At 41.8% G+C, this 15742-nt stretch overlaps 1 protein-coding gene across 1 annotated transcript in view; it reads right to left on the bottom strand.

Annotated features, from left to right (window-relative positions):
• Positions 1 to 513: 513 nt before the first annotated feature.
• Positions 514 to 15742, bottom strand: part of ARHGAP25 (Rho GTPase activating protein 25) — a 34573-nt gene continuing 19344 nt past the window's right edge. The window contains exons 6-11 of the mRNA XM_060787610.2: positions 14192 to 14324; positions 12219 to 12292; positions 10240 to 10361; positions 8319 to 8515; positions 5062 to 5612; positions 514 to 1072 (exon numbers count right to left, since the gene is read on the bottom strand). Coding sequence (XP_060643593.2) covers positions 877 to 1072; positions 5062 to 5612; positions 8319 to 8515; positions 10240 to 10361; positions 12219 to 12292; positions 14192 to 14324 — 1273 coding nt within the window. The 3' untranslated portion in view covers positions 514 to 876. The remainder of the gene's footprint in view (positions 1073 to 5061; positions 5613 to 8318; positions 8516 to 10239; positions 10362 to 12218; positions 12293 to 14191; positions 14325 to 15742) is intronic.

Below are 15742 nucleotides of genomic sequence, written 5' to 3'. Positions count from 1 at the left end.
ATGGAACTTGTAGTCGAACTACCTTGAAGCTTAGGGCAGTGGGATGTAAAACTCCACTTATTTCGTTCTTTCCCATACAAATAAAAATTTTCAAGAGTGTGGTGGAGGCTCCTTCTTTGGAGGCTTTTAAGCAAAGGCTGGATGGCCATCTGCTGAGGGTGCTTTGAATGTAATTTTCCTGCTTCTTGGCAAAATGGGGTTGAAATGGGTGGCCCATGAGGTCTCTTCCAACTCTAGGATTTTAAGAGGTGATTTTTCACCATTTGGGGATTTTTTTTGTAAATATTTCAATTTTGGGGGGGGGGGAAAAAAACAAAAACAAAGAAGAAAAGTTTTTTCACCAAAAGTTTTTGCACCACCCAAAAAAGGTTTTACCGTTTCTGCCCAATTCTGGATTTTGGAAATGTCCGAAATTTCCAAAGTTACATTGCAAACCTTGTAAGCAACAGAAACCCAATTACATCAGACTTTTTTTTTAAACTCCAAAGTGTCCATTGAGTAGCTTGAGATGCATTTCTGTTTACTTTTGTACCTTTTATTCCTCCATTTTTCCTTTTTCCTTCATTGCAGAATTGCAATCGGACACAATAAACAGGGACTTTGCACCTTGCAAACCATGTAGCTACAATTCATTTCACAGCTATTGCATTCTTCCTAATGAGGTTTCCTATGCATTAGGAAACCTTTTGTTTTTTCAACGGATGAGCTGTCCGTCCATTCATATTAACTACATATCCCATTGATTTTTGCAAATCAAGGAAATATTCCTTCCATTCACACCAACTATGTCTCGCATTGAGAAAGCTGCGTGGAGAAAGTTGCCCTAAATGGCAAAACAATGAGTCTGAATTCGGAGAGGTCATTTACTCCTCCTGTTCAGTGGTTCTTTCCCGACTGGATCATGGCCTTCAAGGAGTCCTCAAGGAGCCTGTTTTTCTTCTCCAAGTCCTCCCTCGAACACCGGACCTCTTGCAGCGTCCGCTCCATTTCGGCCGATCGAACCCTTTCCTTCTCGATTTCTTCGTTGAGCCGCACCACTTTGGCCCAGACCTCATAGTTCTCCTTCTCCAGGCTGCAAAAGGGCACAGGAATCAACATCAAACAATATGGCTTCCCAAAACCCAAGGATGGCACCAGTTGCAAAGCGACCTCCAATCGGAGTCCAATTTAGCGCTAATACTGACTCAATGAAAGTGGACTTTGGCATCATCAATTGACCCATCCCAAATACAAAGATACATAGTTTTAATTAAAATAATAATAATAATAATAATAATAATAATAATAGCAGTTTGGGAGTTCTAGATTCATCTCTGAGCTTGGAACCCCAAGTTTCGGCGGTGGTCAGGGGACCTTTTGCACAATTAAAACTTGTGCGCCAGCTGCGCCCGTTCCTTGGGAAATCTGACTTGGCCACGGTGGTCCACGCTTTGGTTACATCCCGTTTAGACTACTGCAACGCTCTCTACGTGGGGTTGCCTCTGAAGACTGCCCGGAAGCTGCAGCTAGTCCAACACTCGGCAGCCAGACTACTAATGGGTGCTGGGTACAGGGAGCACACCACTCCGCTGTTACACCAGCTCCACTGGCTGCCAATTAGCTTCCGAACACAATTCAAAGTGCTGGTGTTAACCTATAAAGCCCTAAACGATTCCGGCCCTGTTTACCTCTCCGAACGTATTCTCCCCTATGAACCATCAAGATTATTAAGATCGTCTGGAGAGGCCCTGCTCTCGGTCCCACCGGCCTCGCAAGCACATCTGGTGGGGATGAGGGACAGGGCCTTCTCGGTGGTGGCCCCTCGACTCTGGAGACCAGAACCGCGCCTTCTATCCTGACATTTAGGAAACAGATGAACAGGTTATGGAGACAGGCATTCGACGAGTGAGCCAACACCCTGAGATATGGATGGAGGATGATGAACAATGATTTTAGTGTGACGACTGACCATTATAGTTATTGATTGTAATTGCTGTTTTAATGTTTTACTGTAATATGTATTATGATGTTTTATTGATTGTATGTGATATTATGGTTGGAAACCGGTCTGATTCCCTCAAGAGAGGTGAGAAGGTCGGTATACAAAACTTTTAAATAAATAAATAAATAAATAAATAAAACTTAGGCAGTCAAGGCTTCATGAAAGTGACCTTTGGGCATTATTGATCGACCCATCCCAAATACAAATATACATAATAATAATAATAATAATAATAATAATAATAATACTTTGCCAGTCACGCTTGCAAATTAAATGCCTCTTGGCTTTCCAATGGCCACTCACAAAAGAAAGCAATAATAATAATAATAATAATAATAATAATACTTAGGCAGTCAGGTTTCATGAAGTGACCTTTGGGCATTATTGATCGACCCATCCCAAATACAAATATACATAATATTAATAATAATAATAATAATAATAATAATACTTTGCCAGTCATGCTTGCAAATTAAATACCTCTTGGCTTTCCAATGGCCACTCACAAAAGAAAGCATTAATAATAATAATAATAATAATAATACTTAGGTAGTCAGGTTTCATGAAAATGACCTTTGGGCATTATTGATCGACCCATCTCAAATACAAATATAAATAATAATAATAATAATAATACTTTGCCAGTTGCGCTTGCAAATTAAATATCTCTTGGTTTTCCAATGGCCACTCACAAAAGAAAGCAATAATAATAATAATAATAATAATAATACTTAGGCAATCAGGCTTGCAAGTTAAGTCTGTCTTGACTTTCCAATGGTCACTCACAAACAACAACAACAACAACACTTTGGCAGGCTGTGTGAAAGTGTCTTTGTGCATCATTGATTGGCCCATCCCAAATCCAAATATACATAGTTTTATAATAATAATAATAATAATACTTTGCCAGTCAGACTTGCAAATTAAATACTTCTTGTCTTTCTAATGGTCACTCACAAAAGAAAGCAGAAATAATATAAAATAATAATAATAATAATAATAATAATTATTATTATTATTATTTGGTAGTCAGACTTGTAAGTTAAGTCAGCTCTTGAATTTCCAATGGCCACTCACAAAAGAAAACAACAACAACAACAACAACAACAACAACAACAACACTTTGGCAGTCAGGCTGCATGAAAGTGTCTTTCGGCATCATCCCAAATACAAATATACAGTCTTAATTTTTTAAAATAATAATAATAATAATAATAATAATAGTAATAATAATAATAATAATAATAATACTTGGCAGCTAGGATTGCTGTTTGTTTGTTTGTTTGTTTGCAACATTTCTACCCCGCCCAGAGGGGACTCAAGGCAGCTTACACTTAAGCAACTATTCAATGCCTTCCAAAACAAATTAAATCCCTCTTGACTTTTCAATGGCCACTCAAAAAAGAAAGCAATAATAATAATAATAATAATAATAATAATAATAATACTTCCCTGCCTCTTCTCCTAGCTAGAGGCGAGTCATAGTTTTTAAAATGTGTTTGAACTCGTTCCAAGATGAATGTCCCATTTCAGAAATGCCTGAGACCAGAGGTGTTGGGCATTTACTTCAGATTTGTTTGTGACATAATTGTCCCTCCTGGTTTTGACTTTTGCAGGTTGGAAGCTACATTCTGTGGCACTATGATTTTCGTTCCTGATTTACGAATGTCATTTCCTAATTGTTTCTATCATCAAAACATCGGAGAAAGATTTATTGAACTACAAAAGCTTTGTTTTTGTGGAAAGGACGCCCTGCAGCACGTTTTGCATTGTTCCCAATGAGTATCTTATAAGGCGCCACATGAATGCATATTGCTTTTAAATTGTTAATTTTCAGATGTTTTTCTGTTTATTGATTGTTTTATCTGTTTTCTATATGCGTTTGGACTGAGGTTTGTATGACAGTAATATGCTGTAAGCCGCTTTGGGTCCCTTGAGGTAGAAAAATGTGATATAAATAAAGATTTATTATTATTTTTTGAAACACAACAAGATTTGTACACAGCAAACAAGATGACTATGCTGGTTGCTGTATTGGATCACACTTCGGAAACTTCCCAAGTGTCTAGGACTGTGTGATGTATTGGCGAATAATGTGTGCAGATCCCAGTAGGGTGGCCTTTTGCAGCTGACAGGGGTGATATTGTGTTTAAGTGCAGGCAAGGGTCTATTATTATTATTATTATTATTATTATTATTATTATTATTATCAATGCGATGAGATCCTGGGAATTGTGGTTTTGCAATACAGAACTCCCACGATGCCATGTTAGTCAAGGACAGTGGTACCAAACTGCGTTCATTCCACAATGTAGACCAGTGTTTCTCAGCCTTCCTAATGCCGCGACCCCTTAATACTGTTCCTCATGTTGTGGTGACCCCCAACCATAAAATTATTTGTGTTGCTGCTTTATAAATGTAATTTTGCTCCTGTTATGAATCCTAATGTAAATATATGAAATGGAGGATACATTTTCATTCACTGGACAAAATTTGGCACAAATACCCAATATATCAAAATTTGAATGCTGGTGGGATTGAGGGGAAATTGATTTTGCCATTTGGGAGTTGTAGTTGCTGGGATTTATAGTTCAATTACAATCAAAGAGCATTCTGAACTCTACCAGCAATGCAATTGAACCAAACTTGGCACATAACACTCCCATGACCGACAGAAAATATTGGAAGGGTTTGGTGGGTATTGAGCTTGAGTTTTGGAGTTGTAGTTCACCTACATCCAGAGAGCACTGTGGACTCAAACAATGATAGATCTGGACTAAATTTGGCACAAATACTCAATATGCCCAAATGTGTACCCTGGTGGTGTTTGGGGAAAATAGACCTTGGCATTTGGGAGTTGTAGTTGCTGGGATTTATAGTTCACCTACAATCAAAGAGCATTCTGAACCCTACCAACGATAGAATTGGGCCAAACTTACCACACAGAACCCCTATTACCAAAAGAAAATACTTTTCTGATGGCCTTTGGCGACCCCTCTGACACCCCCTCGTGACCCCTGGGTGTCCCGACCCCCAGGTTGAGAAATGCTGATGTAGACGTTCCCCCAAAGTTGCTTTACCTCGCAATTTGCTCTTCATAGTCCTTCTTCTGTGCTGCCATCTCCCTTTCCAACTCCGCGATCCTCATCCGTAGAGAGTCGGGATCCTCCGAGTCGCAAAGGTCTTGATCCAAACCAGGATGGGGATCTGGGGACCCATTTTGGTCTGGATCAGGATCAGGATGCTTTCCTGGGTCATCATCACTTCCCAGGATCAAAGGGTGTTCCGTGTCGTGGACTGGCTTCTTGGTTTCCTGTGCAGAAGGGTTTGTTGCTTGGGGCAAATGCAGGAGTCTGGAGATGCCTTGAGAGAAGGTCCGCTTGTGGCTCCGTCCAGCGGAGGAAGGAACGGGATGGAGCTGTGCCAAAGACGAGGATGAGGTCCAGAAGCTGCTCCGGAAAAAGTCATTTTCACCCAAGGCTTTGTCCCTTTGCAAGCCCGGAATGGTCCCAAAGGATTTCCGGCTGGGAAGCGTCTGTGTCCGTTTCCGGGGTTCCGGAGCATCTCTGTCCAGCAATTCCCCATTGCCTTCCATGGAATGGTCTCCTCCAGAGGGTTCTAGATCATCTCTCTAGAAGCAAAGTCAGAAAATGTTGACTGACTGTTGAGCCCTGATCTGAGAATGAGGGGAGCCTGAATAGATGAGGGGAGCCCCCCACTCCTGTAGTGATTCAGGGAGAAAGCAGCTCTCCTCTGGATGTTGGGAATGCCTTACGGGCAGATCTGTGTCCAGTGAGAATGTTTCCCAGGAAATGCTGCCAGAGGCTCTTCCTGACCCTCAGAAGGAGGCCAGGGAGGTGGAAGAGGCTGGGTTGTTGCCTATAAGGTGTTAGACTGATAGCGTCTATATGTGAACAAATTGGGTTTCTTAAGTTAGCCCCTTGAGTTGTTTGGTGTGAGAGCAACTTTGAAGTTTCAAGGGAAAGTCACCTTTTCATAGGAGGAGATTCTGGCCTTGCTTTCATGACATGTTTTCTTGTTTGGTATGGGGAAAATCACATTTTGGATACAGTTCTTTGTCTATGTTTGGTGGATTTTGGGCTTTACTTTCAGTATTCGACTCTGCTTTTTGCTGAATCTAGGATATTATGGCTTTAACCTATATTTGGAATAACTTTTGGAGCTTATGGAGCGCCGTTACCTTCCCGCCGGAGCGGTACCTATTGATCTACTCACATTTGCATGTTTTCGAACTGCTAGGTTGGCAGAAGCTAGGGCTGACAGCGGAAGCTCACGCCGCTCCCCGGAATCGAACCTGCGACCTTTCGATCAACAAGCTCAGCAGCTCAGTGCTTTAACCCACTGCGCCACCGGGGGGGCCCTGCAGTCATGCTGGCCACATGACCTTGGAGGTGTCTACGGACAACGCCGGCTCTTCGGCTTAGAAATGGAGATGAGCAGCACACCCCAGAGTCAGACATGACTGGACTTAATGTCAGGGGACTACCTTTACCTTTACCTTGGAGCTTATATTTAGGATGTACTTTCACTTTTGCCTTTTCTGTATACTTTGGAAACACTTTGCTATTCTGTACTCTGAAATGTACTATTGAACTAGCTTTTTCTACAGAATACTCTTTTCTTCTTTAATAAACTTAAAATCAGTTGATGATTTCTGTATGCATAGCTATATTTGGGCTAACTAGCTCTTTATTTTGGGTGAAAAGGTGTCACATAGGCGACTGGACTACAACACCGACATTGCCTTTGGACATCATCAATTGACCCAAATACAAATATACATAGTTTTAATTTTTTTAAAAAATGATGCTAATGATACTTTGGCAGTCAGGTTTGCATATTAAATCCCTCTTGACTTTCCAATGGCCACTCACAAAAAACAACAACAATAACAATACTTTGGTAGTCGGGCTTTGTGAATGTGCCTTTGTGTATCAAATTAAATCCCTCTTGACCAGGCAGGGGCAAACTTGGAACCTCCACATGTTTTGGACTTCAACTCCCACAATTCTTAACAGCCTACTGGCTGTTAGGAATTGTGGGAGTTGAAGTCCAAAACACCTAGAGCAGTGGTTCTCAACCTTCCTAATGCCGCGACCCCTTAATACAGTTCCTCGTGTTGTGGTGACCCCCAACAATAAAAATTATTTTTGTTGCTACATCATAACTGTAATTTTGCTACTGTTATGAATCGTAATGTTAATATCCGATATGCAGAATGTATTTTCATTCCCAGGTCCAAATTTGACACAATACCCGATATGCGCAAATTTGAATATTGGGAGGAAGGTGGGTGGATGGGTGGGTTATTTTGTCATTTGGGAGTTGTAGTTGCTGGGATTTATAGTTCACCTAAAATCAAAGAGCATTCTGAACTCCGCAAACGATAGAGTTGAACCAAACTTGACACACAGAGCTCCCATGACCAAGAGAAAATACTGGAAGGGTTTGGTGGCCATTGACCTTGAGTTTTGGAGTTGTAGTTCACCTACATCCAAAGAACACTGTGGACTGAAACAATGATGGATCTGGATCAAAACTGGCATGAATGCTCAATAATGTGAACACTAGTGGAGTTTGGGGAAAGACACTTGACATTTGAGAGTTGTAATTCCTGGGATTTATAGTTCGTCTCTAATCAAAGAGCATTCTGAACTCCACCAATGATAAAATTGGGCCAAACTTCCCACACAGAACCCCCATGATCAAAACAAAAAAACTGTGTTTTCTGATGGTCTTTGGCGACCCCTCTGACACCCCCTCGTGACCCCCTCAGGGGTCCTGACCCCCAGGTTGAGAAACACTGTTCTAGAGGCATTTCTCCTGACGTTTCGCCTGCAACTATGGCAAGCATCTTCAGAGGTAGTGAGGTCTGTTGGAACTAGGAAAATTGGTTTATATATCTGTGGAAGGACCAGGGTGGGACAAGGAACTCTTGTCTGCTGGAGCTAGGTGTGAATGTTTCAACTGACCACCTTGATTAGCATTTGATAGCCTGGCAGTGCCTGGAGCAATCCTTTGTTGAGAGGTGAGTCGGGCTTTGTGAATGTGCCTTTGTGTATCAAATTAAATTTCTCTTGACCAGGCAGGGGCAAACTTGAAACCTCCACAAGTTTTGGATATTAACTCCCACAATTCTTAACAGCCTACTGGCTGTTAGGAATTGTGGGAGTTGAAGTCCAAAACACCTAGAGGGAAGGCCGAAGTTGGCCCATGATTGCTCTTGACTTTCTAATGCCCACTCACAAAAGAAAACAACAGTCAGGGAAAAAGTGGAGGTCATGCTTTTGTCATAATTCAGTACAGAAACACTCACCACTTCCCAAAGGGTTTCGCTCCTTGGTGCCGTGGACATGGGAACGGCGTCCCACCCAACGGCGTTTCGAGGCACCAGGTTCTTCTTGGGGTCGCTGGCTTGTTGTGGCGGAGGAGGCCTCTGGTCCTTGGAAGGCGGGAAGAAGCGGTCGTGCCCACGGATCAGGGCTGCCATGACCCGCTGGATCTGGGGGGTCCCTGTGGAAAAAGGAGAGCAAAAGGCAGCTGGATTAAGAGGAGGAGGGTAAGGTGGCAAATGGCAGCAGCAACGTCACATTTAATAACTTCTTCATCTTGGTCTTCATCTTCTTTCTCTTCATGATCATCATCATCTTCTCACTATCTTCCTCTTCCTCACCATCATCCTCTTCTTCATCCTCTACTTCAGCACCATCATCTTCTTCCTTCTTCACATTCTTCATTTTCTTCTTAATTGTCCTCTTTTTAATCTTCTTCCTCTGCATCATCATCTTCTTCCTTTTCCTCATCCACATCTTCCTCTTCATCATCATCACATTATTCTACTTCATTTTCTTCTTCATCTTTGTATTCTTCATCTTCTTTGTATTCTTCATCATCATTTTCTTCTTCATTTTCATCACCACCACCATCTTCCTCTACTATTATTTCCCCTGCCGTTTATTTTCTGAGCCCAATTTAAGGTGCAGGTGCTTATCTATAAAGCCCTGAACGGTTTGGGACCATCCTACCTGCGTGACCGCATCTCCGTCTACGAACCCACGCGTTCCCTTCGGTCATCTGGAGAGGCCCTGCTCATGATCCCGCCTGTGTTGCAGGCATGTTTGGCGGGGACACGGGACAGGGCCTTTTCTGTGGTGGCCCCCCGACTCTGGAACACCCTCCCCAAAGAGCTTAGACAGACTCCTACACTGGCAGTCTTCAGAAAGAACTTGAAGACCTGGCTGTTCCGATGTGCCTTCCCCGAATAGGAAATCTCCAATACCAAGTCCCAGAAGCACTTTATTAGAATTAAGATTGCCGCACACTGCACACTGCACTTGCCCTATAATCCTACATACCTCCTGTCACATCAGCACTTTTAATTCTTGTACCCATTGCTCTGGCCCGGCCCAGTTTTATTGTGTCTTGGTGTATTGTTTATTGCTTGTTGTTTATATTGCTTTAATTGTTTTTAATTTGCCTTGGGTTTTGTATTGTTGTGTTGTGTGTTGAGGCCTTGGCCTTTGTAAGCCGCATAGAGTCCTCCGGGAGATGCTAGCGGGGTACAAATAAAGTTTAATAATAATAAAAAATAATACTTATAATAATAATAATTATTATTATTATAAATAATATTTAATTTATGTTATTGTTTTATATTATTATTTCATTTTATAAGAATATTATTATATTATTTTATTACAATATAGAATATTTTACTTATTATTTTATTACTGTTTTATTACTATTATGTTATATTCTTTTATAATAATATTATTATATTATTTAAAATATTATATATTATTATTAATAGTAGTAGTAGTAGTACTGGCTGTTAGGAATTGCCCGTGCCTGGTGTAGATGGTGATGATAATAATAATAAAAACTTTATTTCTATTCTGTCCTATCTCCCCAAGGGGACTCAGAGTGGATTGGAAATATTCAGTGCCTGATACAACCATAAATACAAACACAATAACAACCCAGCCAAATCCCAAAATAAACCAACATATGCCAAAATAGATGCACATATAAGACCAAACTGTAACATACAACCTAAAATTAAATTAAATTATAGCTAGCATTAAAACATGAATATCAATTTAAGGAAACCAACAAAGGTTCATTTGTAATAAAATTTAAATTTTAACCCTTATTATGTTGCCTGTGATGTCAACAAAGCCAAACGAGCCAACAGAGCCAGAATAAGATAGTAATTACCACTGAAGAATGCACCGCACCTTTCATGATGGTCACTGGGTCCTCCACCTTGGGCCGGATGAGGTTGACCCCGAAGACTGTGGCCAGGTTCTCCACACTCATCTTGTTGGTCGCTGAGCATATATCGATTTCATGGAGGAACCTGCTCAACGAGAGTTATAGTTTGAACTCAATGTCTAGAAGAAGTTAGGTGTGCCAGGTATATGACATTGAGTCACGCTGGAGGACCTAGAAATGCTACAGAGGTGTTCTTCTCTATACATTTCCTAGGTCCTCCAGTGCAATTCTATGGTGTGCTTCCATTGGAAGTTGGCCACAGAATTACACTGGAGGACCCAGAAATGCTAATGAGCTCTAAGGCATTTCCTACATCCTCCAGTGCAATTCCATGGTATGCTTTCATTGGAAATTGGCCATAGAATGACCTAGAAGTGCTAATGAGCTCTTTAGGTATTTCTTAGGTCCTCCAGTGCAATTCCATGGTATGTTTCCATAGGAAGTTGGCCACAGAATTACACTGGAGGACCCAGAAGTGCTAATGAGCTCTACAGGCATTTCCTAAATCCTCCAGTGCAATTCCATGGTATGCTTCCATTGGAAATTGGCCATAGAATGACCTAGAAGTGCTAATTAGCTCTCTAGGTATTTCCTAGGTCCTCCAGTGCAATTCCATGGTATGCTTTCATTGGAAGTTGGCCATAGAATGACCTAGAAATGCTAATGAGCTCTTTAGGTATTTCCTAGGTCCTCCAGTGCAATTCCATGGTATGCTTTCATTGGAAGTTGGCCATAGAATGACACTGGTGGACCTAGAAGAGCTAATGAGCTCTCTAGGCATTTCCCAGGTCCTCCAGTGCAATTCCATGGTATGCTTTCATTGGAAGTTGGACATAGAATGACCTAGAAATGCTAATGAGCTCTTTAGGTATTTCCTAGGTCCTCCAGTGCAATTCCATGGTATGCTTTCATTGGAAGTTGGCCATAGAATGACACTGGTGGACCTAGAAGAGCTAATGAGCTCTCTAGGCATTTCCAAGGTCCTCCAGTGCAATTTGATGTAATGCCCCCACCTCTCTAGCATTTCTAGGTCCTCCAGCGCATATCTATAGCCAATGGCCAGCAGTGGTACATGATAGAATCATGATGGAGGACTAGAAATGCTATAGGGGTGTTCTTTCTACGCTTTTTCTAGGTCCTCCAGTGCAATTCCATGGTATCCTTCTGATTGAAGTTGAGTGTAGAGTCATACTGGAGGATCGAGAGTTATTCTCTCTGGGCATTTTCTAGGTCCTCTAGTGTCGACTCTATGGTACAGAGTTCATAGTCAGTTTCCACTGGGAGTTGACCATAGAGCTGCACTGGAGAATCTAGAAATGCTACTAAGGTGTTCTCCCTAGGCATTTTTTAATTCTCCAGTGCAATTCTATGCTAGGCTTACCACTGGAAGTTGACCACAGAGTTACACTGGAAGACCTAGAAAATGTAAGAGAGGTGGAAGCATACCACTGGACGTTGCACTAGAAAACCTAGAAATGCTAGAAAGGTGGTTACTCTGGGCTTTCTCAAGGGGCTTTTGGAACAATTCTATGGTAAGCTGGAAGTTGCTGAAAGAGTTGTGGTGGATGACCTAGGTGACCTCACTAGGCATTATTCAGTCCTCTAGTGCAATAGTATGATACACTTTTGCTGGAAGTTGACCTTAGATCAGGCATGGGCAAACTTGGGCCTTCCCTCCAGGTGTTTTGGACTTCAGCTCCCACAATTCCTAACAGCTGGTTGCTAGGAACTGTGGGAGTTAAAGTCCAAAACACCTGGAGGGAAGGCCCAAATTTGCCCATGCCTGCCTTAGAGTCACACTGAAGGACTTGGAAATGTTAAAGAGGCATTTTCTTTAGGCATTTTCTAGGTCCACCAAGGTGACACTATGGCCATAGTGGATATGGGGATCATACTGGGCATTTGCCAAGGAAAAGGGGAAACGGGAAAGGGAGGAACGTACCTGCAGATGTAGCTGAGGAGGTTGTAATTGTCTCGGGGCAAAAGACCCAGCTGCTTCGACAACAATTGGCGGCCCTAGAAGGACATCAAGGCAGGTGGGTTTCCGATTCTCAGGGTGAGTTTATAACATCAATATTCACTTGAAGGTTTTGGTAACACTGTTTTTATTTCAATATACCGACAAGGAGACAGGAGACAGCATAGAATGCAGCATTTGTTGGAGGTGCTTTAGTAGTGCTTTTCCTGCATGATGGCAGAAGGGGGTTGGACTAGATGGCTCTTGGGGTCCCTTCCAACTATATCATTATTATTGAGACTGGATGGCTATCTGTCGGGAGTGCTTTGATTTTGTTTTTTGTGCATTAAAGCAGAAGGAGGTTGGACTGTATTCACCTCGGAGTCTCTTCCATCCATATTATTTTGTTGTTGTTGTTGTTACCATCATTATCATTAATATTATTGAAGTTGGATGGCCATCTGTCATGAGTGCTTTGATTGTGCTTTTCATGCATGAAGGCAGAAAGAGCTTGGACTGCATAGCTCTTGGGGTCCCTTCCAACTATATTATCATCATCATCATCATCATCATCAATATAATTGAGGCTAGATGGCCATCTGTCGGGAGTGCTTTGGTTGTGATTCTCCTGCATGATGGCAGAAGAGGGTTGGACTGTATTGACCTAGGGGTCTCTTCCAACTATATTATTTTGTTGTTGTTGTTGTTATTATCATTATCATTAATATTATTGAGGTTGGATGGCCATCTGTCGGGAGTGCTTTAATTGTGCTTTTCGTGCATGAAGGCAGAAGGGTGTTTGAATGGATAGTCCTTGGGGTCCCATCCAACTCTATTATTATTATTATTATTATTATTATTATTATTATTATTATTATTGAGGTTGGGTGATCATCTGTCAGAAGTGCTTTGATTGTGCTTTTCCTGCATGAAGTTAGAAGGGGGTTGGGCTAGATAGCCCTTGTGGGGTCCTTTCCAACGCTATCATTATTATTATTGAGGTTGGATGGCCATCTATTGGGAGTGCTTTGATTGTGCTTTTCGTGCATGAAGGCAGAAGGGGCTGAACTGGATAGCCCTTGTGATCCCTTCCAACTCTATTATTATTATTATTATTATTATTATTATTATTATTATTATTGAGGTTGGGTGGTCATCTGTCAGAAGTGCTTTGATTGTGCTTTTCTCCCGCATGAAGTTAAAAGGGGGTTGGACTAGATGGCCCTTGGGGTCCTTTCCAACTCTATCGTTATTATTATTGAGGTTGGATGGACATCTATTGGGAGTGCTTTGATTGTGCTTTTCGTGCATGAAGGAAAAAGGGGTTGAACTGGATAGCCCTTGTGATCCCTTCCAACTCTATTATTATTATTATTATTATTATTATTATTATTATTATTATTGAGGTTGGATGGACATCTGTCAGAAGTGCTTTGATTGTGCTTTTCCCGCATGAAGTTAGAAGGGAGTTGGACTAGATGGCCCTTGTGGGGTCCTTTCCAACACTATCATTATTATTATTGAGGTTGGATGGCTATCTGTTGGGAGTGCTTCGATTGTGCTTTTTGTGCATGAAGGTAGAAGGGTGTTGGACTGAATGGTCCTTGAGGTCTCTTCCAATATCATCATCATTATTGAGGCTGGATGGCCCTCTGCTGGGGGGGCTTTGATCGAGACGGTCAATTTTAATGTTGAGATAAAATATTTTTAATGTTTTATGGATGCATATAATTTATTTATGTCCCAGCATTGAATGTTTGCTGTTTGTATGTTGTGCTCCGCCCTGAGTCCCCTCCGAGGTGAAAAGGGTGGAATATAAATGCTTAAAACAAACAAACAAACAAATAAACAAACAAACAAATAATCCTTTTGCTCCATAAAGGCTAAAAGGAAGGGGTTGGATTGGATAGCCCTTGGGGTCTCTTCCAACTCTATTATTCTAGGATTCTACGAACTACCTTGGTCTCATTTGCCGCCAGAAGCTGTCCGCACAGAAGGAAGTCTTCATATTGCGAACGAGGGATGACCGGTTCCGGAAGTTCTCGCAGGTAGAGCTTGAGCAAAGAGGCCACGGTATGGACATCCGTATCTCTGCCAAAGGGAAAAGGGCATTGCACTAGCTAACACCATTTTCTGTTCCTGGTTTGCAAGTGTTATTCTTATTTAATTGTGCGGTACTTATTTTGAAAGTAGTTGTGACACTCCACAAACTGTGTTCTTTTTGTGGCTGCCACAAACTAGCTTGAATTGGGTTTCTGTGTGTTTTTTGAGTTGTATGGCCAATGTGGCTTCAAACTACAAGAAAGTAGATTCCATCTAAACATTAGGAAGAACTTCCTGACTGTGAGAGCCGTTCAGCAGTGGAACTCTCTGCCCTAGAGTGTGGTGGAAGCTTTTAAGCAGAGGCTGGATGGCCATCTGTCAGGGGTGCTTTGAAAGCAATATTCCTGCTTCTTGGCAGGGAGTTGGACTGGATGGCCCATGAGGTCTCTTCCAACTCTATTATTCTATGAATCTATGTATTCTAGTAGCATTCTCTCCTGACGTTTCACCTGCATCTGTGGCTAATGGCATCTTCAGAGGTTCTGTTGGCAGTGAAGCAAGTGAGGTGTATATATCCCTGTGGAATAATGTCCAGAGTGGGAGAAATAACCCTTATCTGTTTAAATCAAGTGTGGATGTTGTCATTGATTAGCATTGAATAGTTGTTGTTGTTATTATTATTATTATTATTATTATTATTATTAGTAGTAGTAGTAGTAGTATGGAGCCCCCAGTGGCACAGTGGGTTAAACCCCGTGTGCTGGCAGGACTGAAGGACAGGTCGCAGGTTCAAATCCGGGGAGAGGCGGATGAGCTCCCTCTATCAGCTCCAGCTCCTCATGTGGGGACATGAGAGAAGCCTTCCTCAAGGATGATTAAAACATCAAAATCATCTGGGCATCCCCTGGGCAATGTTCTTGCAGACGGCCAATTCTCTCACACCAGAAGCAACTTGCAGTTTCTCAAGTTGCTTCTGACATGACAAAAAAAACATTGAATAGTTATTATTATTATTATTATTATTATTATTATTATTATTATTAGTATGGAGCCCCCGGTGGCGCAGTGGGTTAAACCCCTGTGCCGGCAGGACTGAAGACCGAGAGGTCGCAGGTTCAAATCCGGGGAGAGGCGGATGAGCTCCCTCTATTAGCTCCAGCTCCCCATCCGGGGACATGAGAGAAGCCTCCCACAAGGATGATAAAAACATCAAAATCATCTGGGCATCCCCTGGGCAACGTCCTTGCAGACGGCCAATTCTCTCACACCAGAAGCGACTTGCAGTTTCTCAAGTCGCTCCTGACACGACAAAAATAATAATATTATTATTAGTAGTAGTAATAATGAGGGTGCCTCCAGGCAACAACAAACAGGCCACCTCTATGCAGATACCATCACTGATTGACTTTGCAGCTTCATGACTACTCATGCTATTCAAGCTTGCCAAATGCAACACTCATACTTGA

This window comes from Anolis sagrei, chromosome 7, assembly GCF_037176765.1.
Source record: "Anolis sagrei isolate rAnoSag1 chromosome 7, rAnoSag1.mat, whole genome shotgun sequence".
NCBI lineage: Eukaryota > Metazoa > Chordata > Lepidosauria > Squamata > Dactyloidae > Anolis > Anolis sagrei.
Note: the sequence above shows the minus strand (reverse complement) of the source record. Positions and strands in the feature narration are given on the sequence as shown.